Source organism: Pongo abelii, chromosome 9 (assembly GCF_028885655.2).
Source record: "Pongo abelii isolate AG06213 chromosome 9, NHGRI_mPonAbe1-v2.0_pri, whole genome shotgun sequence".
Classification (NCBI taxonomy): Eukaryota; Metazoa; Chordata; class Mammalia; order Primates; family Hominidae; genus Pongo; species Pongo abelii.
In genome coordinates, this window is record NC_071994.2 from 75,864,397 (window position 1) to 75,892,115 (window position 27,719).

Consider the following 27,719-nt stretch of genomic DNA (forward strand, 5'->3'; position numbering starts at 1 on the left):
TCAGCCATCCAAAGTGTTGGGATTACAGCTGTCAGTCACTGCACCCAGCCTGAGATATCTTTAAAGTCAGAAATTTCAAAATTGAATTACAATGATGTTCAGAAAGGAAGAGTAGGGAAAGTGCCCCATTCCTGCCTTCACCCATCCACTCCATGTGTGGGCTCTGGGGACCATTCCAGCTGCTCTATCCAAGGAGGGGCTTGATTGTGGTGACCATCTTTTTCTTATTGATTTAAAAATAATAGACAGATAGAAGTAAATATATAAAACTAGATCTAAAGAGACAAGATGAAGGAAACTTAGAGTGCTCTCATTACAGCATGAATAAAAAGGTGGAAGCAGAGAAGCATGGTATATTCAGATCCAAGTAGTTCAGTGTAATTAGAACAACGGAAAGAAATTTGAAGAGAAATTTTGAAAAATGTGGACAGCTGGCAGGGACAAATCATTGCAGATTGTTTTGGTAAAATATCTTAAGAACCATTTTTGTTTTGTTTTGTTTTGTTTTTAAATATACACTTACTGAGCACATACTGTTTGCCAGGTGGTGGCATTGTTTCTGCCCTGGAGGGCCTTACAGTCTGTTGAGTGGAGAGAATAACCTGTAATTAGCTTCTTGGCTGGGGGCTACCCCAATTTTTTTCTTTCCCTACCTGCATAGCCCTGCTAAAAATGCTTATCCCATTTCTGAATGAGAAATAATTAAAACAAAGTTGTTTATCCCCATCCTGGATTGATGGGTTTAGTTCTCAGTTTAATGAACAAGAACATTGAAGGACAGTTGTCTCTGGCATATGTAAAGGAAAGGGGAATGCTGTGGGAAATGTCATTGTGTGATTACATCTTATAATTGTGATAATTGAAAGATTTTTAAAGCCTCCATTTGAAACCCTGGGGTTTTGTGTCTTTCTTTAGAAAAGAGTTGCCTTTTCTCTCAGGAGGCTGCAATGTTAATATGACAGCAGGAAACCCACTTATTGACACGACGCAGGGGAAAAGAATTCAGTTGAACTTATTGGAAATCAGAGGCTTTCAAACTTGTAAATTTTATAATTAAAACAACTGGCTAATTAAGCGGTTTAACCACTGATAATTTGACCACAACCTTTCATTTAAGGGGGAGAATGGTTCATTTAACAGTAGTTTGAACCAGCTTCTTAATTAAGCAGATGCTCTAATTATAGGAATTGCTCCAAACTGAATTTAAAAATGCCTCCTTGCCAAGGAATTCCAGTAGATAAGAGGCTGAGGCAAACATTTGCAGTACTTTCACCTACGATGTGTTATCATCGCAAAGATCCTTTTTGGTTCTGCTTTTTGAAATTACAGATAGATGATTGAGTTTCTATGTACTACTTAAAGATGGTGATTGACATATGAGTTTTCTTTTTTATTTACATAAAACATTTTATTATATAATGGAGGCATGATAGAGCTATCACTATGAATTAAACTCTTGATGATCTTTGTATATTTAGGGCAGCAGAAGAGTTTCACAGAGATGGTAACATTTGAGCTGGCTCTGGAGGCTGTGTAGAATTTCACTGTCCGAGAGGTGTAGTCCCAGCAGGGTAAACAGCCAAGGAAGGCACAGAGGCATGAAAACTCTGGCAAGAATGGCAAGTGTAGCTCTGTGGCTGGGGAGCAGGGTTTTAAAAATCTAGAGGAGTGGGAGAATGAGACGAAGTAGTTAGATCTAGTTTATAAAATCAAGATCCTTAAGTGCTTACCTAAGAATTTCAAACTTTGGGCAACAGAAAACCATCAAAATTTTACCTTCTGTCTTGTTCATTGTTGTCTTTACAGTGCCTGGTATTATGCCTGACAAATAGTAAATACCTGTATTTTAAAACAATTATCCAGCCTGGGCAACATGGCGAAACCGCATATCTACAAGAAATCCAAAAATTAACCTGGTGTGGTGGCACACACCTGGGACAAATTAAACTGGTGTGGTGGCACGCCCTGTAGTCCCAGCTACTCAGGAGATTGAGATGGGAGGATCACCTGAGCCTAGGGAGGTCAAGGTTGCAGTGACCGAGATCATGCCACTGCACCCCAGCCTGGGCAACAGAGCCAGATCCTGTCTCAAAACAAGCAAACAAACAATTGTGTGTGTGCAATAAATAAATGGTTGGATTAATGAAAGAGAATAACATGACTAGATTTTTATTTTAAAAGGATTAATCTGTCAGCTCTCAAGGACAGAATAGAGGAGAGGGATGTTGGAGGGTGTAGGTGCAGATCAACAACTTAGCAGGGGCTACCAATCTAATCTCCCTACTTCCTTCACATAAGAACCAAAATGATCTTTTAAAAGTATATATCAGACATACACTTTCCCTGCTTATGCCTGTTCAGGATGAAATCCAAACCTTTAACAAGGCCCAGCACGGTTGATTCTGACCACTACTCACTCTTGGTCTCTTTCTTTTTTGAGAGAGTCTCACTGTGTTGCCCAGGCTGAAGTGCAGTGGCTCAATCTCTGCTCACTGCAAACTCCACCTCCTGGGTTCAAGTGATTCTCCTGCCTCAGCTTCCTGAGTAGCAGGGACTACAGGCATGTACCATCACACCCGGCTAATTTTTGTATTTTTAGTAGAGACAGGGTTTCACCATATTGGCCAGGCTGGTCTCAAACTCATGACCTCAAGTGACCGTCCGCCCCAGCCTCCCAAAATGCTGGGATTTCAGGTGTGAGCCACTTGCCAAGCCCACTCTCATCTCTTAGGTACATTCTGTCCCTCTCACTTTCCTGCAGTCACACTGACAGCTTTTCTGTTCCTTGAATGTCCCAGGCTGTGTGCTACATTAGGGCCTTTACACATGCTGTTTCCTCTACCTGGAACACCCATCCTCCATTTTTTTCATCCAGTACACTTCTATTTGCCTTTCCAATATCTTATTTATTTATTTTTGAGTGGATAATATATATATTATATATATATATAAAATATATATTATATATAAAAATATATATTTTATATATATATAATATATATATACACACACAAGGAACAGATTTTAAAAGGTGCAAAGGAATATAAGTAACTCTCTTGCCTTTCTAGCTACTTCCCCCCCACTATCCCCCCTGGGGGTAACCACTATTATAATTTTCTTCTGAATTCTGGTTTCAGTTAAAATCTCATTTTTTCACAGAGGCCTTCCCTGATATTCTGTTCTAAAAATAGGTCTATCTGTTGTATCACCATAGCCCTCCCTGTGCTTTTTGTTTTCATCACTTATCAGAATTTGTAATTACTTTTTTTAGGAGAGAGGGTCTCACTCTGTTGCCCACACTGGAGTACAGCAGCATGATAATAGTTCACTGCAGCCTTGAACTGGGCTCAAGCAAACTTCCCACCACAGCCTCCTCAGTAGCTAGGGCTATAGGCACATGCCACCATGCCCAGCTAATTTTTTTTTCCTTTTTGTAGAGACAAGGTCTCTTCTATGTTGCCCAGCTGGTCTTAAACTCCTGGCCTCAAGTGATCCTCTTGCCTCAGCCTCCCAAAGTGCAGAGATTACAGGCATGAACTACCACACCTGGCCACAATTTGTAATCTTATATTTACTTTGTGACTATTAGTCTAATGATTTTGTCCTCCCACTAGACTATAATTTCCATAAGCAGAGTTTTGTTGGCCTTGTCCCCAACCCTTTGCACAGTGCCTGGGATATCATTAGTACTCAATAATTAAGCCCTTCCTAAGCCTTGCCTGTTTCTCTAAACTCATCTCTTGCCACCCTGATCCTCTTGCTCTACTTTAAAATTCTCTCTGGCTCTTTCTCTGCCTATACCGTGTTTTCTCCTAACTCCTACTTATCCTTCAAGTTTTACTTAAAGGCCACTCACTCTAAGAATCCTTTCCTGGCACTCAAGTTCATCTTAAGTGTCCCTCCTGTGTACAGTGCTTATCATAGACAGCCCTTATCACCTTGCATTGATATTTAGTGTCTGTCTTCCTAGGTGGCAGGTTCTGTATTGCAGGGACTTAGTCTTTGTTCATTGTTATAGCCCCAGCTTCTAGGGCAATGCATGGTACCTGTCAAGCCTGCCATGGATATTGGGTTGGTTGTACACTGCACAACTCTGGTGTGTGCCATTCATATGATTGTGCCGTATAATTGTTGCTGCCTACCCTAATAGGTAATAATAAATATTTATTGAATGGATGATCATACTTTGGAGAGTTCAGTGCTTTTTAGGAGGTCTTATTTTGAGTCATAATAAAATCTTCGATGAGATTCGTTTTCAAGGTCCTGGCCTGAGGATCACTGTATACCCATCAAAGAGATTTGGATATCAGCTCCATGGGTGGGTCCTCAGGCTGGAGAGTCTAGAGCCCAAAGTCACAAAAGGTCAAAGGTCTTAGATTCAGAGAGATGAAACTGGGGCAGCAGTCAGTAAGATACCTTGGTTATATTCTGTGCTCTTTGGGAACCTCTGGCCAAAAATACCTCCCTATTCCTTACATGGTAAATTCTTACTCTGCTTTCAAGAATGCAGCTGTTTCCTCATCTGAACCTATTCCCTTGCACCCTGCACCCCCACCCCAAAGGCAGAGTTAGTTTTTTCTTCCTCTGAGCACCTATGACATTGCTCACGTGTCCATTAAAGTACTTAGTACACCGTAAGGTGATTATCTGCTTTCCCATCTTCCTTTCATAGTATACCTTGAGTATCTCAAGGGAAAGTAGCATATTTTATTTGTCTTTGTAACTGTCTCAGTGTCTATACAGTTATTGGCATGTAATTGTAAATGTGGACTAATGCATATCATGGAAGGGATCCATGATATTTCTGGGTTGTCTTGATGAAATAGCGTGGATTGTAAATGTGGGGAAGTTCTCTGAAGCCAGGACTATCTCTGATAGGCCTCACACAGAGCAAACCTGCTTGGAAGCCCATTTTAGAAAGGAGAGGCCTAAGAAAACTTTGACTTGATGTCACTTAGATCAGGAATCCCCAAACCCCAGGCCATGGACCAGTTAAGTGGTCTGTGACCTGTTAGGAACCAGGCCACACAGCAGGAAATGAGGGGCAGTTGAGCCAGGGAAGCTTCATCTGTATTTGCAGCCCCTCCCAGCCACTCCCCATCACTCAAGTTATCACCTGAGCTCTGTCTCCTCTCAGATCAGCTGTGGCATTAGATTCTCACAGGAGCATGAACTCTTTTGTGAACTGCACATATGAGGGATCCAGGTTGAGCACTACTCCTTATGAGAATCTAATGCCTGATGATCTGTCACTGTCTCCCATCACCCCCAGATGGGACTGTCTAGTTGCAGGAAAACAAGCTCAGGGCTCCCACTGATTCTACATTATGGTGAGTTGTACAATTATTTCATTATGTATTACAATATATAATGAAATAATAATATAATGTAATATAATATAATTTTTTATTTTATTATATATAATTATATTATATATAACATATATAATTATAATATATAATATATTATAATTATATATAATATATAATACATTATAATTATATATAATATATAATATATTATAATTATATATAATATATAATATATTATAATTATATATAATATATAATATATTATAATTATATATAATATATAATATATTATAATTATATATAATATATAATATATTATAATTATATATAATATAATGTAATAATATAATATAATTACATAATATATTATATTATTAATAATATAATAATGTAATAATATAATGTAATAATAATATAAATAACATACACAATAAATGTAATATGCTTGAATCATCCCAAAACCACTTCCCCCCTCCTCACATCTGTGGAAAAATTGTCTTCCATAAAATTGGTCCCTAGTGCCAAAAAGGTTGGGGACTGCTGACTTAGACTTCTTCACACCATCGTGTGTTTAGTATCCCACAGATTGGTGACCCTGAAGAAATGAGGGCAGGACCACAGCAGCTTGAAGATCCCTCTTCAAGGAAGGACTTGCTGCCCATATTTTGATGCCATATACATATACATATAGATACACACACATACACATGTTATCCTTTAACCCTCTTTATTATCCTCATTTATAAATAAAGAAGAAACAGTAGCTCAAAAAAATTTGGTGAAAGTAACCAGAAAGAAACAGGTGGGACTTCTATTTAAACTCAGGTCTATCTGACTGAACAGCCTGTGTCTATAACCACTAGGTTATAACACTTGATTTCTAGAATACAAAAATCTAGCTAGACCTGATCTGAGTTCAGTTTCTTATCTCTACCCTATCTTTTTCTTTTCCTTTTTTTTTTTTTTTAATTTAGAGACAGGATCTCCTTATGTTGCCTAGGCTGCTGAAGTGCAGCAGCTGTTTGCACTACAGCCTCAAACCTCTGGTCTCGAGCAATCCTCCTGCCTCAGCCTCCTGAGTAGCTGGGACTACAGACACATGCTACCACTATGGCTATGTGGGTCTACCACAATGTATATGTATATAAAGACCCCCCCTTTTTTTTTGAGACAGAGTCTGGGTCTGACACCCAGTCTGGAGTGCAGTGGCATGATCTCGGCTCACTGCAGCCTCCGCCTCTTGGGTTCAAGTGATTCTCCTGCCTCAGCCTCCTGAGTAACTGGGATTATAGGCGTGCGCCACCATGCCCAGCTAATTTTTGTATTTTTAGTAGAGATGGGGTTTCACCGTGCTGGTCAGGCTGGTTTTGAACTCCTGATCTCGCGATCTGCCTGCCTCGGCCTCCCAAAGTGCTGGGATTACCGGTGTGAGCCACCGCACCTGGCCAAGACCCTATTTTTTTAATCCAGTAGTAGCATACCTACATACTGTTCTACACTTTTGGTTTTTGTTTTTGTTGTTGTTCACTTAACGATATTTGTTGGAGGCTGTTTTCAGATCAGCACAAATAAATCAAGTTAGATGTTTTGTAAAACTTTATGGCCGGGAGCGGTGGCTCACGCCTGCAATGCTAGTACTTTGGGTGGCCGAGGTGGGCGGATCATGAGGTCAGTTTGATACCAGCCTGACCAACATGGTGAAACCCCAACTCTACTGAAAATAGAAAAATTAGCCAGGCGTGGTGGCGCGTGCCTGTAATCCCAGCTACTCAGGAGGCTGAGGCAGGAGAATCGCTTGAACCTGGGAGGCGGAAGTTGCAGTGAGCTGAGATCACACCACTGCACTCCATCCTGGGTTACAGAACGAGACTCTATCTCAAAAAAAAAAAAAAAAAAAAAAAAAAAAAAAACTTTGTGGAACTCTATGCTCTTCTTCTTTGCTGGCTGTATTTGCTGCCTGTCTCTTTCTCTATATAGTCACAGTTAGAAAACTTCAAAAGGGAAGGGGAAAGGATTTTTTTTTCAAAAGAAAAAAAGAAAACCTCAAAAGGATTATTGCCTGTTGAGGAACAAGAAGAGAGAGAGCCCTCTGAGAATGTATTTTATCCCCTTACTGCCAGTGGCTTTATCAGGAGAGAATTTGTCAAAGAAAGATGAGTAGTGGGGATTGCGCATATTCTGGGAGCCAAAAGGAGAGAATAAGGGGACAAACTGAGAATCAGTCCAGGATCAAGAAATATCTATGGCTCCTTAAACCAACAAGAGGTCAGCTACCACGAAATCTTCCCAGTCCTGCAGTGGAGAATTTGTCCCCTCAAATCATCTGCTGTTCCCAGAGGAGCTTAGAAAGAGGTTTTAATATAGTTATTGTATGTTAAGGAAATTAGCATTTCTCTGTTACGTATGCTTTGTACTTTTTTTTGTCACCTATTCCTTAACTTTATTTATTTATTTATTTTTGTTGAACAGAAGTTTTAACCTTTTATATAGCTAAGTTTATTAATATTTGATTTCTAGATTTTGTTTCATGCTTAGAAAGACCTCTGAGATTATTTTTAAAAATCCTTACTGTTACCTTGTTTTATATATGTGTGTGTGTGTGTGTGTGTGTGTGTGTGTGTGTGTGTGTGTGTATCTATATACATATTTTTTTTCTTTTTTAAATTTGTAGTCCAAGCTAGGCGTGGTGGCTCACACCTGTAATCCTGGCACCCTGGGAGGCTGAGGTGGAAGGAGCTCCAGACCAGCTTGGGCAACATAGCAAGACTCCACCTCTACAAAAAATAAAAAATATTAGCTGGGCATGGTAGCACATGCCTGTAGTCCTAGCTATTTGGGGTCAGGGGGTGGGGTGTGGGCCGAGGCAGGAGACTGTCTTGTACCCAGGAGTTTGAGGCTGCAATGAGCTATGAGATGGCATTACATCCCAGCTTGGGTGACAGAGCAAGACCCTATCTCTTAAAAAACAACAATAATAGCAACAACAAAAAAACAGGTTTGTCTTATTTTCTCTCTTTTAGGTGGAATTCTACTAAGTACCAGTAGGCCCTACAAGACAAAGCCCACCCACGGCATTGGAAAGTACAAGCACTTAATTAAAGCAGAAGAGGTAAGGGGCAGGGGGAGTCTTTTGGAAAAGGATAATGTGCAGCTTTTGCAAAAACCTGAAGATCAGATATGTATACTTTTGATAATATTGGAGCTAGAAATGATAGAGTTGTCCCTCAATCCTTGCCGGTTACTAATTTGGAATTTCCAGACTGGAGATGTTTCTACCAACTTCCAATCTTATCCTTAGGCCAGGTTATAATAGTAAAAAGCAAATGGTTTTAATTTTTTATTTTTTTTTTTTGAGACAGGGTCTTGCTCTGTCACCTAGGCTGGAGTGCAGTGCATGATCACGGCTCACTGCAGCCTTGATCTCCTGGGCTCAAGTGATCCTCCCACCTCAGCCTCCCAAGTAGCTGGTACTACAGGCTCTTGCCACCATGCCCATCTAATTAAAAATTTTTTTTTATAGAGACAGGGTCTTGCTGTATTGCCCAGGCTGGTCTCAAGCTCCTGGCCTCAAGTGATCCTCCTGCTTCAGCCTCCGGAAGCATAGGGATTACAGGCATGAGCCACCATGGCTGGCCTGATTTTATTATTTGTAATACTTAAAAAAAAACTTCCTAGTAGTGTACTTAGTTCAGTATGGACCTCATAATGGAAATGATAATTCAGTTTAGTTGAGTGAATGAGTTGTGGCAAGTAGAGGTAGATTGATATTTTCAGCCATATAACTGATTCTTTTTTGTTTGTTAGTTTTTTTGAGATGGAGTCTCGCGCTCTGTTGCCCAGGCTGGAGTGCAGTGGCACGATCTCAGCTCACTGCAGCCTTTCCCTCCCGGGTTCAAGCTGTTCTCGTGCTTCAGCCTCCCAAGTGGCAGGGTTTATAGGCGTCCGCTGCCACACCTGGCTAATTTCTGTATTTTTAGTAGAGGTGGGGTTTTACCATGTTGACCAGGCCAGGTCTTGAACTCCTGACCTCAAGTGATCTGCCTGCCTTGACCTCTGAAAGTGCTGGGGTGCTGGGATAACTGATTCTTACTGTATTTTCTTTTCTTTTTTTTTTTTTTGAGAAGGAGTTTCACTCTTATTGCTCAGGCTGGAGGGCAATGGCGTGCTCTCGGCTCACCGCAACCTCCACCTCCTGGGTTCAAGCGATTCTCCCGCCTCAGCCTCCCGAGTAGCTGGGATTACAGGCATGTGCCACCAAGCCTGGCTAATTTTGTATATTTAGTAGAGACAGGGTTTCTCTGTGTTGGTCAGGCTGGTCTCAAACTCCCGACCTCAGATGATCTGCCTGCCTCAGCCTCCCAAAGTGCTGGGATTACAGGCATGAGCCACCGAGCCTGGCCTCTTATTGTATTTTCAAATCTAAAATAGGCCGGGTGTGGTGGCTTACACCTGTAATCCCAGCACTTTGGGAAGCTGAGGCAGGCAGATCTCTTGAGGTCAAGAGTTCAAGACCAGCCTGACCAACATGGCAGGAACCCCGTCTCTACTAAAAATACAAAAATTAGCTGGGTGTGGTGGCGCGCCTGTAATCCCAACTACTTGGAAGGCTGAGGCACGAGAATTGCTTGATCCCAGGAGGTGGAGGTTGCAGTGAGCCAAGATCACGCCACTGTACTCTAGTCTGGGCAACAGAGTGAGACTCTGTTTCAAAAATAAATAGATAAATTATGTGCTTCTTGAATCCTTTATCACAGGTAAGTGGATATTAGTTCTAAGCATTATGAAATTATTTAGCCCATTTCTTTGGCTCCAGTTAGATTTCTGTATGTGTGTGCAGAGGATTTTCTTTTGGGGTGGATACAGCATGCAAGGTATAAGATCTGGCTTTCAATCTCAAGCCTGTCACTTCCTGCAAACAGTACAGTGGGGGAGATTTTGGGGAGACTTTAACATCTCTTGGTTCTTTAGCTTATTTTAATGCTCCCACGCAACCACACGTTTCCTATTTACCTCTCTCTTCTTGGCAAGGTCCAATTCCACTGAATTTGGGCCTTAGAAACCACTAACCTTGCCGTGTTCTTCTGAGCTCATCCTTACAGTAAAGAATTTCAGGAGAAGAACATTACCACCTATCAGGCCTGTTAATACAGGCTCCCAGCAGGAAACAAATGCCCTGCTAAAATTGTTCCTTTGTAGTGGGAAGTCTACTGAATTAGGAACAATGAAACTTGTGTTCTAGGCTTGGTTCTGCCGCTTTTCTGCCTTGTGACTTTGGGTAAGTCAACCTTCCCCGTCTAGGCATGGCGGATCCTGAAATTATATGTAAAATGTTTGTTGTAGGTGAATTTTTCTGGGAAGAGAGTGCATAGTTTTCATCAGAGCTTTCACAAAGGTAGAGAAATTCTGGATTAGAATATCTCTAAGACTAGAATTTCAACTTGTATGTCATGTAACTTCACAATGCTGTGCAATATTTATTGAATATCTATTATGTGCTAGGAACTCTTGATGCCTTGCCTATTCAAGAATGAATTGCAAAATAATTCTTTTTTTTTTTTTAAATAGAATCTCTCTGCTGCACAGGCTGGAGTGCAGTGGTGTGATCTCGGCTCACTACCACCTCTGCCTCCTGGGCTCAAGAGATCCTCCCATCTCAGCCTCTTGAGCAGCTGGGACTACAGGCATGCACCACCACACCCAGCTAATTTTTGTATTTTTTTGTAGAGACGGTATTTTGCCATGTTGTCCAGACTGGTCTCGAACTCCTGAGCTCAAGTGATACACCTGCCTCAGCCTCCCAAAGTGCAAGGAATACAGAGATGAGCCACCATGCCTGGCAAGCAAAATAATTTTACAAAATGGATGAACAAGACATGGTTCATTCTCAGAGGGAGCTGTTAAACCAACAGAGATAAGACACAGACAATATACTTCAGGCAGAAAGTGACAAGTGTTAAAAGGAGGATACAAAGCGCTATTAAAATTCGGAAGGAATGATTTACACCCTTTTGGAGTTGTGACACCTTAGACTAAATTATTGAAGTTGTTTTATTTTGAGACATCCCCCTTCTTTTTTTTTTTTTTTTTTAAATACTAAGCATCCTTTTATTTGCTGACACCATTACAAAAACATTACATTTGCAACAAAAAAGTGTTTTCTTCAGTTGAAGTCAGAGGCAGTTACTTCCCAAAATATTGAGTAAAACAGTGTACAACATCAGTGAGACATCCCCCTTCTAAAAGTCCCACATAAAATAGTGGGAAATAAAATTAGTTTTGTTTGAGGGGGACTTTTTTGGCTGTTTTAAAAAAATGTCTTAGAATCTTCTCTCTCAGGTAATTTTCTGCATATGTCATGCTCTGACCCACTCCATTAACGTGGTATAAAAGGAAGCTTAATGCCATCTGTCCCCGCCTTCCTCTCCAGCCTCTTCTCCACTCTCCCGGATACCACGCTTTAACTGTATTGGGCCTTTTGTTTTTCTTCCAAGTCATTATACTTTTTCAAGGCTCACAAGCTGTTCTGTCTACTTGGAAGACCTCCCCTTCTTCACCTGGCTAATTCCCCTTCAACCTTTAAATCTCAGTGAGAAAGCAGGGTGAGGAGGGACACAAACAAATTTCTCCTTCTGAGAAACCTTCCTGGATTCTCTGCACTGAGTTACTTTTCTTTCTTTTTTTTTTTTTTAAAATTTGAGACATGGTCTCACTCTGCTGCCCAGGCTGGAATGCAGTGGTGTGATCCTGGCCCACTGCCCCTTGAATACCTAGGTTCAAGCGATCCTTCTGCCTCAGCTTCTCAGTAGCTGGGACTACTTGGTGGCACATGCCACCAAGCCTGGCTAATTTTTAGAAATTTTTGTAGAGATGGGGTCTCACTATAGTGCCCATGCTAGTCTTGTGGTCCTGGGTTCAAGTGATCCTCCCACCTTGGCCTCCCAAGTGCTGGGATTACTGGTGGGAACCACCATGCCCAGCCCTGAGTTGCTTTTCTTACCATGAGCTGCCAGAGTTCTTGTGCTTCCTCTGTCCTAGGAAAACTGCTTTATGTTTTAATCATCTGAGTGTTTTTGTTGTTTTTGTTTTTGTTTTTGTTTTTGAGACAGGTTCTCGCTCTGTCACCCAGGCTGGAATGCAGTGGTGCAATCTCAGCTCACTGCAACCTCTGCCTTCCAGGCTCAAATGATTCTCCCTCTTCAGCCTCCTGAGTAGCTAGGACTACAGGAGTATACCACTACACCCGGCTCATACTTTTGTAGAGATGGGGGTCTCACCAGGTTACCCAGGCTGGTCTCGAACTCCAGGACTTAAGTGATCCGCCTGCCTCAGCCTCCCAAAGTACTAGGATTACAGGAGTGAGCCACTGCACCTGGACTTAACCGTCTGTTTTGATGACTATGTTCCCTTTTAGATTATGAGGTCCCTAACGGTAGAAGTCTCAGTTTTCTTCATATCCTCAGTGTCCAGCACAGGGCCTGGCATCAAGGAGAGGACAGTAAATATTGATTGAGCTGGACTGAAATGTGGTTATTGGAGCTGCCCTGTGGTTTTATAAATCAGATTTCTCAAATATAACCTACTATCTGCAAACACCTGGCTCCAGATGACCTTGGTTGCTTGAATGGATTGGATGCTCCCTTTGTTTAGGGCTGTAGGCTTTTCTCTGATGTTATTCAGTGTCCCAGGGTGGCTAGTACAGTAGTGCTGGATACTGGAGTAAGTTGCTCCAGCCTCCTGGCTTCCTGCACAGGACAGCACAGTGAAAGCTTTCGTCCACCACCTTACAGAGGCTCTGTCCTGAGTTCCTGTCTCTTATCCCTCTGGGGAACTGGACTAGTTAAACTGGATGGAATCTTTTGTGGCCTCCTTTCTTTCTCTCCCTAAGCCTAGAAAAAAAATAAGTTGGCCAGATTCCCATTTTTTCCTCTCTGGGTCTCAGTCTGGCCCCTCTACTCTTATGAGCCCAATATCCCTAAGACAAGAGTAAATTCTCATGCTCATGCATAAAGTATCTAACCCTTGTCCCATTTCTGCTGGTATAATCCTTTCATTCCTCCTTCGAAAGGTCCCACACTCAGTCTTATGATTTACGCATCTTGGGAAGGAAAGAGGGGTATCTACTTCATCTCAGCTTTCCTTGTTAATACTGTTTTTATCTTTTTATCTCTTTCTTTCTTTTTTTTTTTTTTTTTTTGAGTCAGAGTCTTCCTGGAGTTCAGTGGTGCCATCTCGGCTCACTGTAATGTCCGCCTTCCGGGTTCAAGCAATTGTCCTGCCTCAGCCTCCTGAATAGCTGGGATTACAGGCATGCGCTACCATGCCCAGGTAATTTTTGTATTTTTAGTAGAGATGGGGTTTCATCATGTTGGCCAGGCTGGTCTCAAACTCCTGACCTCAGGTGATCTACCTACCTTGGCCTCCCTAAGAGCTGGGATTATAGACATGAGCCACTGCGCCCAGCCTGTTTTTATCTTTTTCTTACATGGCCCGGTTTATAACTCTGAATAGCTTCCCATCCCTCCATCCCGTGTCCTTGTCCTTGATGCTTTTTTGAGGGAGTAGATGAGAGATAAAAATTAGGCTTTTTCTCAGGTGGCAGCATGGGGTATGACAATAAATGTGGTATTTCAGCTCGCTTACAGTATGTACCTGACCTCCTTCTCAGTGATTTCCCTTTTTGCACCTTGTATTTCAGACATGTTTTCTCATACACCCATGCTCTTTCCTGCCTCTCTGCCTTTGCACATGCTCTTTCCTTTGTATGGGATGATACCCTCCCTTTTTTCTCTATGGTGCTCATCCTGTAAGACCCATCTTGACCTGTGGCAGTGAGTGATCATATTTTAGAGTGTATCTCCAGACCTAGCATCCTGTCTCAAAGTGTAGATCTCATTATTCCTTAAAGGCCCTGCATCATTCAGTTGAATTTAAAAGGCTTCAGATATTTGGAGTGACTTATATTTCATAGAAGTAAAAATAAGGCCAGGCATGGTGGCTCATGCCTATAATCCCAGCACTTTGGGAGGCCGAGGCGGGAGGATCACCTGAGGTCAGGAGTTTGAGACCAGCCTGACCAACATGGTGAAACTCCATCTCTACTAAAAATGCAAAATTAGCTGGGCATGGTGGTGCATGCCTGTAATCCCAGCTACTTGGGAGACTGAGGCAGGAGAATCGCTTGAGCCGGGGAGGTGGAGGTTGCAATGAGCCGAGATCATGCCATTGCACTCCAGCCTGGGCGACAAGAGTGAAACTCTGTCTCAAAAAAAAAAAAAAAAAAAAGTAAAAATAATAATAGTCATTCACATTTGTATAGCACTGGGTCATTTTTCCCAAGACCATCTACTTACTTGCCCTCAGCTGTTGTCCAGCTTCCAGTCTTGGGGTAATGGCAGCTTAATAATCTGAAAATTGCCAAGAGAAAGATGTGGAAGGATGAAATGGAGGCAACGTGAATTTCTGTCACTTTGTTATATGTTCTCATTCCAGGCCTTGGAATATCTTCTGTAACTCAGACAATTTTCTTCCTCTTTGCAGAGTGGCCCCTAGGAATCAAGATAGCTTTTCTTTTGGAAACTTCATGCTGTTTTTAGTGTTGATAGAGAGGAGGTGTCTGCCATTTCTGTCACCTATTTTATTTTGTTGTGGCACCCATAATAGATCAGCTGTCACAGCCACAAATCTGTGAGGAGACTGGAATCATTCCCAGATAAATCAGAAGGTCAGAATCACTTTATGGTTATAGTCCTGGCTTCTTGAGAGCTTGTCTGGAGGTTGTAGCAGGGGAGCGCAGCTAGTCATATACCCTTGACTAAGGACCAGTCTCCCTCTATTGGGGATGGTTGTCCTCTTCTACTGAGCTTGCAGCTTCGGGAGGGACTCACATGGAGTGTTGAGGGAGGAAGGGAACACCGGCCTAGCCAGCCAGATCAGCCGAATCAACCCTGGCAATCAATGGGGTGACAGATGTTGCAGCCAGATCGCCCTCACATCTGGTCCTACCTTCTTGGTAACAAAACAATTGGTTTTGCTGGTCTGGAAACTGTAGGGCTAGACATGTATTATAGGACTGGCTTAGGGAGAGTTACTTTATATTAGCACCCATGTTTTCACTCGTTTATTTCTTGTAGCTCATTAAAAGAAAAACCATAATTGAGCATCTACTATATGCCATGCACTGTGCTGAGTATCCATGATGCTCAGGTGAACCGGACATGGTCCTAAAAAAAGTGTAAAGTCTGCTGGGAAAGTTAGTGCTCAAAAGTGTAACTAAGTACTTGAGGCAAGTGCTTTACTAGGGAATAAACTAAATATCAAGAGAGTAAAGATAAGCAATTCCTTCACGATGTTTTACATGGTAAATCCATACAATTTTAAAAACAAAAAAGAAGCAATTCTCCCCGAAAGAGTCAGTGAAGGTGTTACGGAGTTCAGCTCAACAAACATTTATTAAATGCCACCTATATTCTTGGCACTGGGTAGGTAAAGCTGAACTGGACACTCCTCTGGCAGTATCTAGTTGCTTGGGGTAGCTGTTGACACAGGGCTGTGAAGAACATAGAAAAGCTCCCCAGGGCTTTTCTAAGTACAGGGAGTGACTCACGTGCCTGTGCCATTAGAGCTCCTGGTCTGCAGCCTGCTGGGAGTCTTGCCCTGTGTCACCAAATTACAATAGTGTCTGATTTTTAGAGGGATTCATGTTTGATATGAATAATAGTAATGACCCTTTTCCATTCTAAAAGTACTTTGGCATCCATTATCTCAGATCCTTGCAAGCCATATTCCCTTGGAACATTAGTGGTACTAGAGCCAAACCCCTCCTCAAGATGAATAATAATAGTCTTTCCCATTTTAGAAACATATTAAATGAATGGATAGATTTTCTAAATTTCACACATTCCTCCTCTCAGTTTTACTTGATGAAAACAAATATTAACAGAGAAACTCAGTTATGTTTTTATTTTTTTAAATTATTTTTTTCAGAGACAGGGTCTTGCTCTGTTGCCCAGGTTGGAGTGCAGTGGTGCAGTCATAGCACACTGTACCCTCAACCTGTCAGGCTCAAGTGATCTTCTCACCCCAGCCTCCAGAGTAGCTGGAACTACAGGTGTGTACCACTACGCCTTGCTAATATTTTTATTTTTTAAATTGATTAATTAATTTTTTGAGATGGGCTCACTCTGTCATCTAGGCTGGAGTGCTGTGGCATGATTATGGCTCACTGTAGCCTTGACCTCTCTGGCTCAGGTAATCCTCCCACCTCAGCCTCCTAAGTAACTGGGATTATAGGTGCGCCCCACCGCACCTGTCTAATTTTTTGTAAAGATGGGGTTTCACCATGTTGGTGAGGCTGGTCTCGAACTCCTGGACTCAAGTGATATGCCTGCTCCTAAAGTGTTGGGATTACAGGTGTGAGCCACCACAGCTGGCCTATAATTCATTTCAGTTCAACTCAACATTTAATAATTTGGGGCTCTAGGAATAGAAAGATTAATGAGACATAGTACCTTCCTACATGAATTGTGGTAGTAGTTTAGCTACCATAATAGAGAGACCTACAATACCAGGGGCTTAAGTAAAATAGAAATTTCTTTCTTTCTCACATAAAAGTGTAAGTAGATATTCCAGCTTTTTGTTTTGCCATACTTATCATATTGCTTCTATCTCATGGTTTGAGATGGCTGCTCCCTTTTTAGCCACTAGGTTCACATTTCAGGCAGCAGGAAGCAGAAAGGGGAAACGGTGGTCATCATGTTTCTTTTCTTTCTTTGTTTTTTGTTTTTGTTGTTCTTGTTTTATTTTGTTTTTGCTGTTTTTTTGTTTTTTTGTTTTTTGAGATGGAGTCTCGCTCTGTCACCCAGGTTGGAGTGCAGTGGTGCGATCTCGGCTCACTGCAACCTCTGCCTCCTGGGTTCAAGTGATTCTCCTGCCTCAGCCTCTCGAGTAGCTGGGACTACAGGTGTGTGCCACCACGCCCAGCTAATTTTTTGTATTTTTAGTAGAGACAGGGTTTCACCATGTTGGCCAGGTTGGTCTTAATCTCCTGATCTCAGGTGATCTACCCGCCTCAGCCTCCCAAAGTGCTGGGATTACAGGTGTGAGCCACCGTGCCTGGCCTGTTTTTTTTTTTTTTTTTTTTTGAGACAGGATCTCATTCTGTCATCCAGCCTGGAGTGTAGTGGTGTGATTATAGCTCACTGCAACCGCAAACTCTTGAGTTTAAGCGATCCCCCGGCCTCAGCCTCCTGAGTAGCTGGGACCACAGGTACACGCCATCACACAGGGCTAGTTTTTAAATTTTTTTGTGGAGATAGGGTCTTGCCATATTGCCCAGGCTTGTCTCAAACTTCTGGGCTCAAGCCCAGATGGCTCAAGCGATCCACCCACCTTGGCCTCCCAAAGTGCTGGGATTACAGGTGTGAGCCACTGTGCCCAGCCATGTTGTCTTTTTTTTTTTTTTTTTTTTGAGATGAAGTCTTACTCTGTCACCAGGCTAGAGTGCTGTGGTGTGATCTTGGCTTACTGCAACCTCTGACTCCCTGGTTCAAGCGATTCTCTTGCCTCAGCCTCCTGAGTAGCTGGGATTACAGGCACGCGCCACCATACCCGGCAGATTTTTGTATTTTTAGTAGAGATGAAGTTTTACCATGTTGGCTAGGATAGTCTCGATTTCCTGACCTCATGATCCGCCTGCCTCGGCCTCCCAAAGTGCTAGGATTACAGGCGTAAGCCACCGCGCCCACCCTGTCTTTCTTTAGAGTAATTGAACTAGCACTTTGCAAACTGCAGGTGCTTAATAAATTCTTCATTTCGTAAAATTTACTAGTTGGAAATTAGGACCATGCTTATCTCCAATATATAGTAGTAACAGTAATGTCCTATCTACACAATGTACACTACACAACCTCTTTTAAAAATGCCATTTATGGCAGGGCGCAGTGACTCACGCCTGTAATCCCAGCACTTTGGGAGGCGGAGGCTGGTGGATCACCTGAGTTCAGGAGTTTGAGACCAGCCTGGCCAACATGGTGAAACCCCATTTCTACTAAAAATACAAAATTACCCAGACATGGTGGCAGATGCCTGTAATCACAGCTACTCAGAAGGCTGAGGCACAAGAATTGCTTCAACTCTGGAGGTGAAGGTTGCAGTGAGTCGAGATCATGCTACTACACTCTAGCCTGAGTGACAGAGTGGGACTCTGTCTCAAAATAATAATAATTTTAAAATGCCATTTATTTATTTATTTTTAATTTATTTTTTTGAGACAGGGTCTCGCTGTCGCCCAGGTTGGAGTGCAGTGGTGCGATCTTGGCTCACTGCAGCCTTCTCCTCCTGGGTTCAAGCAATTCTTGTGTGTCAGTTTCCTGAGTAGCCAGGATTACAGGTGTGCACCTCCATGCCCAGCTAATTTTTGTAGTTTTATTTTTATTTACTTACTTTTTTTGGGACAGGGTCTCACTCTGTCACCCAGGGTGGAGTGCAGTGGCACCATCTCAGCTCACTGCAACCTCTAGCTCCCGGGTTCAAGCAATTCCGGTGCCTCAGCCTCCTGAGTAGCTGGGACTACAGGCGCCCAGCTGCAACCTCCACCTCCCGGGTTCAAGCGATTCTCCCTGCCTCAGCCTCCCAAGTAGATGGGATTACAGGGACTCACCACCACACGCCCAGCTAATTTTTTGTATTTTTAGTAGAGACGGGTTTTCACCATGTTGGCCAGTCTGGTCTCGAACTTCTGACCTCAGGTGATCCTCCCACCTCGCCCTTCTAAAGTGCCAGGATTACAGGCATGAGCCACCGCGCCCTTCCAAAAATGCCACTTATTATTATATACCAGGTGCTATAAGTACTATGTGCCAGGCCTTAAAGACATTATTTCATTTTATAGCCTTATAAACATATATATTATTTAAGCCTTAGAGTATCATATGGTTATTCGAGACCCTGTTTGAGGAATCCAAGACTCAGAGAAAGATTAAATGATGTGCCCATGTGGCTAGAAGTTTTCAGAGCCGATATTTGGAATGAGGATGGCCAGAATTCATCTAACATCTCTAGTATTTCCATTTCATATAAATTCACTCTATTAAGCTTCACAATAACTTTAGCTGTTACAGATGAGGAAACTGAGGCCTAGAAAGGTCACACAGTGTCATGTAGTGACTAAGCAGATAGTTAGGATTTGAGGTCAGATTTTCTGTGGCTTCCATCTAAGTCTAGTGCACTTTATATAGCATCAGGCCATGCCTCCTTGCTACCCCAGTCAGAGCCAGGCCTTTTGTCCATATGTCTCTCAAGTGTATAACACTAGGTTATAAACATACTCGATCGCTGCGTACCTCACAGCTCATTATGGACTGTTGATAGTACTAACCCCAAATCATTCAAATCCTCGGGTGTAAATTTTGTTATTTTCATCACTAGAATTTCTGGAAGCTGAATATGCTGCAGGCATATCAGCCTTTTTTTTTGAGGATTCAGATAATGGATTAATTCTTATCCAACTTTCTCGCCCTGGAGAATGTCACTTATAGCAATAGGTAGATACTATCACTTTAGAGGAGAGAGCCTGGGCTTGGGGCTGCAGACTCAGCTTCCAGTTCTGGATAGACATAAAGTTGTTACCTTTGCCCTTGTCTTGCTGTTAAACCTTACACAAGCCATTTTCCTTTTCTGGGTCTCAACTTCCCCCTTGTGTAGAATTAGGGGGAAGAAGAGATTAAATTATCTCTAAGATCCTTTCTGGCTGTAACAGGCTATGATTCTAATTTGATTCCTTTCTTTATCTGCTCTTTCCAGCAAAGTTTCTCAGTAACCTTGGGCAAGTAACTTACCTTCAGAGGACCTCAGTTTTCTGTCTGCGAAATAGGGGTAATAATGTGAACATTTCTGTACAAAACTTGTTTCATAATTTACCCTATAGTCTATTTGGGGGACCAGAGTGCAGTCCTACAAGGACCTAAGAATGACAATCCTGGGCCATCCCTTAGTGAATCCAGGCCATAGGAGTGCCAACGTTTGATGATGGACAGTAGTCCATCCTCCCTACTACGTTTCTCCTAACTTCCTTTCCTTTCCTGCCTGGCTGGCCTTCATGTGCAGTCAGGTTGGGCTTCCCAAAACACAGCTTTATTCATGTATATCCTTTGCACAGATTTATTTATTTATTTATTTATTTATTTAGAGACAGAGTCTCGCACTGTTGCCTGGGCTGGAGTGCAGTGGCGTGATCTTGGCTCACTGCAACCTCCGCTTCACGAGTTCAAGTGATTCGCCTGCCTCAGCCTCCTGAGTATCTGGGACTACAGGCGCCTGCCACCACGCCTGGCTAATTTTTTTATATTTTTAGTAGAGATGGGGTTTCACCATGTTGGTCAGGCTGGTCTTGAACTCCTGACCTCATGATCTGCCTGCCTCGGCCTCCCAAAGTGCTGGGATTACAGGCATGAGCCTCCGCTCCTGGCCCACAGATATATCTTTAATAGTTCCTCATGGCATTCATGATGTCCTGAACTCAATCAGTAGGAGTAGAGAGAATGGGATGGATGTGAGAAAAATTGTGTAGATAAAATGACAGAAACTGGCATCTGGTATTATATGCAGTTAAGCTCTTGCTGGCTATGCTGTGCCCTGGCTCAGAACTGAAATATGTATTGTAATATCACAATGGGATCCTGATAATGTAAATTGGTTCGGGTAGATCTAGGCCAACATGGAAAAGCAAGTGAGATGCCAAGAGGGACACTGGGATCAGCTTTCTTTTCTTTGTTCTCCTGAAGCAATACCTTTGGAGAGTCCTGGCATTTTCTGTGGTTAAGAAAAGCCTCCTACAGGCTTCAGAGAAGCTCCTCCCCTCTCTGCTGGAAAATTTCAGCCACTCTCCATTGCATTCTGACTTCAGCATTCTAGACAGCTCTTACTGCAGTGCTGCCTGTCACGATGAGAAGTCCTGATTGCTGCATTTGGCCATGAATGTGTTGGGCTCTGAAGAGGAGAGAGCCAAATGTCTGCATGTTGGTGGTTGGTTTCTAGAGGTTGGCTTCCCACTCACTGCAAGGTCTAGTACCCTGGGGTGGCCACCACTGTTAAGAACTTTAGTAATGCAGAGGAAAAATTCCTGCACTGGGGATCAGAAGGTCTGGATTTTAGTTCCTGGGATCTGTCTTGTCTGGCTTCGTGATTCTGGGGAACACATTTATCTGTTTGGGCTTCATATTCTTCCCTTGCAAAGATGAAGAACCAGGACAAAAGCATCTCTAAATTCCTTCCTATTCTAAAATTTTAAAAATAATGACTCATTGTATGTTTCTCTTTGCTGGTCCCTGTGCTAGATATGAGGAATATAAAGTTAAATAATAATAAAAGTTAATGTTTAGTGTTTATGTGCCACAGATTGTATTAACCATTTTACATGTAGTATTTTGTTCAGTTCTCAAAACATTCCTGTGAGATCAGGTCTATCATCAGTATTACTGGCCTTGTAAAAGGACCATTTCTTTGTCTTCTCTGTGCTTCCTCAAATTGGGTTCCTGCTCTTGATAGGTTGACCTTCAGAGCAGCAGTGTAAGGGAACCATTCCAGGTTCAATGTTAGGAACAATGCTGCTGTGGAAGCCCCTAGACTGTTGGCTGTTAGATGGGGTGACTTAAGACATATCAGTAGAGATAGTTTTTTTTTTCTTTTTTCCTTAAAAAAAAATTCAGCCCCATAGCAAGACTTACTACAAATCTCCAATTATTAGGACATGGTGGTATTATCTCATGGATAGACAAATAGCCCAATGGAACAGAAGAGTAGAGAAACAAATGCACATATCTCTGGGTGCTTGTTATATGACATAGGTGGCACGTAAAGCAGTGTGGCTGGGTCATTTCGGCTGGATGATCATGTGAAAACAAAAAATGACTCTTGACCCTATTTCACACCACACACAGAAATGACTTAAAGATGAATTGTAGATCTAAATGTGAATATTAAAATAATAAAACTGCTAGAAGGTAAAATACAAGGATATCTCCATGATCTTAAGGTAGGCAAAGATTTCTTAAACAGGACACAAAAATCCCTATAACCATAAAAAATGAATACATTGGACTACATTAAAAATAAGAACTTAAGTTCAACTTCAGGCCTGGTGTGGTAACTCACTTCTATAATCCCAGCACTTCGGGAGGCTGAGGTGGAAGGATCGCTTGAGGTCAGGAGTTTGAGACCTGCCTGGGCAACAGAGTGAGACCCCATCTCTGAAAAATTTTAAAAATTAGCCAGGCATGATAATGTGCACTGTAGTCCCAGCTACTTGGGAGGCTGAGGCGGGAGGATCACTTGAGACCAGGAGTTCCAGGCTGCAGTGAGCTACCGTTGTGTCACTGCACTCCAACCTGGGCAATATAGTGAGACCCTGTCCTTAAAAAAAAAAAAAAATCTCAGCTTTGTCAGTGACAAGTTAAACCAAAAAGAGAAAATAAATAAAAATAAAAAAATAGCTTCTCATCAAAATACACCATTATAAAGTTAAAAGGGGGCTGGAAGCTGTGGCTTATGTCTGTAATCCTAATACTTTGGGAGGCCAAGGCTGGCAGATCACTTGAACCCAGGAGTTTGAGACCCACCTGGGCAACGTGGAAAAACCTTGTCTCTATAAAAAAAATGCAAAAATTAGCTGGGCATAATGGCACGTGCCTGTAATCCTAGCTACTCAGGAGGTTGAGGTGTGACGATCACTTGAGCCTAGGAGGTCGAGGCTGCAGTAAGCTGTGATTATGCCACTGAACTCCAGCCTGGGCAACAGAGTAAGACCCTGTTGTTGTTGTTGTTGTTTTTTTTTAGACGGAGTCTTGCTCTGTCACCCAGGCTGGAGTGCAGTGGTGTGATCTCGGCTCACTGCAACCTCCGCCTCCCGGGTTGAAGCGATTCTCCTGCCTCAGCCTCTGGAGTAGCTGGGATTACAGGCATGTGCCACCACGCCTGGCTAATTTTTGTATTTTTAGTAGAGACGGGGTTTCACCATATTGGCCAGGCTGGTCTTGAACTCCTGACCTCAGGTGATCCGCCCACCTCGGCCTTCCAAAGTGTTGGGATTACAGGCATGAGCCACCACACCTGGCCAACCCTGTCTTACAAAAAAATAAAATAAAATAAAATAAAAATAAAGTAAACAGGGAAGGTACAGAGAGGGAGAAGATATTTGCAGCACGTACAAAGGATCATGTTTAGAATATATAAAGAGCCTCTACAAATCAATAAGAGAAAGGCAGACAACCCAATTTTTAAAATGAGCAAAATACTTGAATAGGCAGATTACAAAAGACAGTATCCAAATAGCCAGTAATCATATGAGAAGGTGCTCAGGCTTAATAGATATAAAGAAAATGCTAGTTAAAATCTCATTGCATTACCACTACCAAAATGACTAAAATAAAGAAACTCACAAGAAAACCTGACTATACTGTTTTCTAAGTGTTAGGAAGAATGTAGAGCAATTGGAACTCTCATACACTGCTGGTGGAAGTCTAAATTGGAAACTACTCTACAAAACTGTTTGAGAGTATCTATTAAAGGTGAACCTGTTCATACTGTGTAACTCAGTAGTTCAGCTCCCAGGTACACCCCCAACAGAAATGCATACATATGTTCACTAAAAGATACATACTAGAACATTGGTTGCACTACTATTCATAACAGCCCCATACTGGAAATAACCCAAATTTCCACCAACAGTAGAAAGGATAAATAAATTGTGGCGTATTCATATAGTGGACTAGTAGCACATGAGAAGGAAAGAATTGCCATTCCACATAATGCCTGGTTGAATCTTATGAACCTAATGAATGAAAGAAGACAGACACAAAAGAGAATGTATCTATCATTCCATTTTCATGAATTTCAAAAACATGCAAAATAACTCTACGGTTTCATAAGTCAGGATAGTGGTTACTAATTTGGGGAAAGGAGACCTTTTAGGGTACTGGTAATGTTCTGTTTCTTGTCTAGGGTACTGATTACAGAGCTACTTTCACTTTGTGAAAATTCACTGAGCTGTGTAACTTATTTATGTATTTTTGCATATTAATATATTGCAATAAAAATTTACTAAAATTCAAACATAATAATTTTTTAAGATTCTAATTTTAGATTAATAAAATATTTACACTATTGGGCCAGGCGTGGTGGCTCACGCCTGTAATCCCAGCACTTTGGGAGGCCGAGGCGGGCGGATCACGAGGTCAGGAGATCAAGACCATCCTGGCTAACATAGTGAAACCCTGTCTCTACTAAAAATACAAAAAATTAGCTGGGCGTAGTGGCGGGCGCCTGTAGTCCCAGCTACTCAGGAGGCTGAGGCAGGAGAATGGCGTCAACCCGGGAGGCGAAGCTTGCAGTGAGCTGAGATCGCGCCACTGCACTCCAGCCTGGGCGACAGAGCGAGACTCTGTCTCAAAAAAAAAAAAAAAAATTTACACTATTAAAAAATTTTAAAAACAGAAGAAAATACTTTAAAATTCTCATTCCTACTCCCAGACCCCAGCCACCTAGTTCCCTCACAAGCAGCCAATGATACTAGTTTTTGGGGGGTTTTTGTTTTTATTTTTGTTTTTGAGACATAGTCTCACTCTGTCGCCTAGGCTGGAGTGCAATGGCTCAACCACCACTCACTGCAACCTCTGCCTCCCAGGCTCAAGCGGTCTTCCTGTCTCAGCCTCCCAAGCTGCTGGGACTACAGGTGTGCACCACCACGCCTGGCTAATTTTTGTGTTTTTTGCAGAGCTGGGATTTTGCCATGTTGCCCAGGCTGGTCCTGAACTCCTTAGGCTCAAGCAGTCTGCCTGTCTCAGCCTCCCAAAGTGCAGGAATTACAGGTGTGAGCCACTGTGCCTAGCTGATACTATTTTTGTACATGCTTCCAGAGATATTTTTTAAATATGCAAGCAAACAAGCATGTATGTAATTACACACATGCACATACACACATATCTATTCTCTTCCAGCTCCCCCATTTTATATGTGTCGCAACATTTTGAACACATTATTCTACAGTTTGCTTTTATCATTTATTTTATCTTAAAGACCTTTCCAGTATCTGTACATAAAGAAGTGGTATTTATTTATTTATTTATTTGTTTAGAGATGGAGTCTCGTTCTGTCGCTCAGGTTCGAGTGCAGTGGCAGGATCTCAGCTCATTGCAACCTCTGCCTCCCGGGTTCAAGCGATTCTCCTGCCTCAGTCTCCCAAGCAGCTGGGACTACAGGCACACACCACCATGCCCAGCTAATTTTTGTATTTTTAGTACAGACGCGGTTTCACCATATTGGCTAGGCTGGTCTCGAACTCCTGACCTCATGATCCACCTGCCTCGGCCTCCCAAAGTGCTCGGATTACAGACGTGAGCCACCGCGCCTGGCCTCTTATTTCTTTTTACAGCTGCATAATTTACTTAATAAGTCTCCCTCCTTTTCTGTTTTGAAACAGGATCTCACTCTGTTGCCCAAGCTAGAGTGCAGTTGCGTGACCACAGCTCACTGCAGCCTCAACCCCTCAGACTCAAGCCATCATCTTACCTGAGCCTCTTGAGTAGCTGGTATTACAGGCACTTGCCACAATGCCCAGCTAATTAAGAAAATTTTTTTTGTAGAGTCGGGATCTAGCTATGTTGTCAGGGCTGCTCTTGAACCCTTTGGCTCAAGTTATCCTCCTATCTTGGCCTCAAAGTTCTGGGATTACAGGTGTCAGCCACTGTACCCAGCCATAAGTCCCTCTCTTTATGGGCATTTAGGTTAGATTATTTTCGGTTGAGGTGCTTTCTTCTTTCTGAAGTATGTTGTGTTAAATATTTTTTTCCCAGGCTTCGTTTTAACTTTTTTTTTTTTCCTTGAGATGGAGTCTCGTCCTGTCACCCAGGCTGGAGAGCAATGGGCGCAATCTCGGCGCACTGCAACCTCACCTCCCAGGTTCAAGTGATTCTCCTGCCTCAGTCTCCTGAGTAGCTGGGATTACAGGTGTGTGCCACCATGCCTGGCTAATTTTTTGTATCTTTAGTAGAGATGGGGTTTCACCACGTTGGCCGGGCTGGTCTTGAACTCCTGACCTCGTGATCCATCCAACTCGGCCTCCCAAAGTGCTGGGATTACAGGCATGAGCCACCACGCCCGGCCTTCATTTTAACTTTTTACAGCAGCCTACACAAGTTGATATGTAGTGAAGCAATGTTTTGTATGACAGAAAAGGGAGAAATCAAATAATTATTCTACCTCTCAGTTCTCAAAAGGAATGCTGTGTAGACAATTGTAGAATTTCGAGCTAGGAGGAGTAGAAGAGAACTAATGCTGAGATTCCTTTCTGTTAATTTTTTTTCATGATCTGATAAAACTCAGGATTCTGTCCTCAGAAACATGTACATGTAAAATTTTGCATATAAATTTTGGGGCTTGGCCAGGAGCAGTGGCTCATGCCTGTAATCCTGGCACTTGGGGAGGCCTAGGTGGGTGAATCACCTGAGGTTAGGAGTTCGAGACCAGTCTGGCCAACCTTGGTAAACCTCATCTCTACTAAAATTACAAAAGTTAGCCAGGTGTGGTAGCAGGCACCTGTAATCCCAGCTACTTGGGAGGCTGAGGCAGGAGAATCACTTGAACCCGGGAGGTAGAGATTGCAGTGAGCTGAGACTGCACCATTGCACTCCAGCCTGGGCGACAAGAGTGAAACTCCATCTCAAAAAAAAAAAAAAATTGGGGGGCTCATAGACCCCTTAATTCATATATGGGTTAGGAATGTTTTAATCTAGGCTAGGCGTGGTGCTCACACCTGTAATCCTAGCACTTTGGGAGGCCGAGGTTGGTGGATTGCCTGAGCTTAGGAGTTTGAGACTGCCCTGGGCAGCATGGTGAAACCCCATCTCTACAAAAAATACAAAAAATTAGCCAGGCATGGTGGTGTGCACCTGTAGTCCCAGCTACTTAGGAGGCTGAGGCATGAGAATTACTTGAACCGGGGAGGAAGAGGTTGCAGTAAAGCCGAGATCGCTCCACTGCCACTCCAGCCTGGGTGACAGGGTGAGACTGTCTCCAAAAAAAAGAAAAATATTTCAATCTAACATAACCCCATCAGCTTACAAATTGAGTAATAGAAAGCCAGAAACGGGAGGTGAATCTCAAAACAAGGTAATAGCAGAAGACAGTCACATGTATTCATGTTCAAGTAATTCATGTATTCAAGTAATGACAGCAATATTCTCTCCTTGCATTAGCTGATGTCACAGCCCAGACTGGCAAGGGAAGCTGCTCTTTCCTTCCCAGGAGAACTTCAGTTTGTAGGTAGGGTAACCTGAGAGCAAAATGTGAACAAATTTATTAGAAAGATTGACTTTTTAAAATATCAAGATAGTATTATTAGAATTTCTTGTATAATAC

General features: G+C 42.5%; 1 protein-coding gene across 1 annotated transcript in view; it reads left to right on the forward strand.

Annotated features, from left to right (window-relative positions):
- Positions 1–27,719, forward strand: part of MRPL48 (mitochondrial ribosomal protein L48) — a 76,681-nt gene that overhangs the window by 29,036 nt on the left and 19,926 nt on the right. Inside the window, exon 4 of the mRNA XM_002822222.5 lies at positions 8,333–8,421. Within this exon, the coding sequence (XP_002822268.3) occupies positions 8,333–8,421 (89 nt within the window). The remainder of the gene's footprint in view (positions 1–8,332; positions 8,422–27,719) is intronic.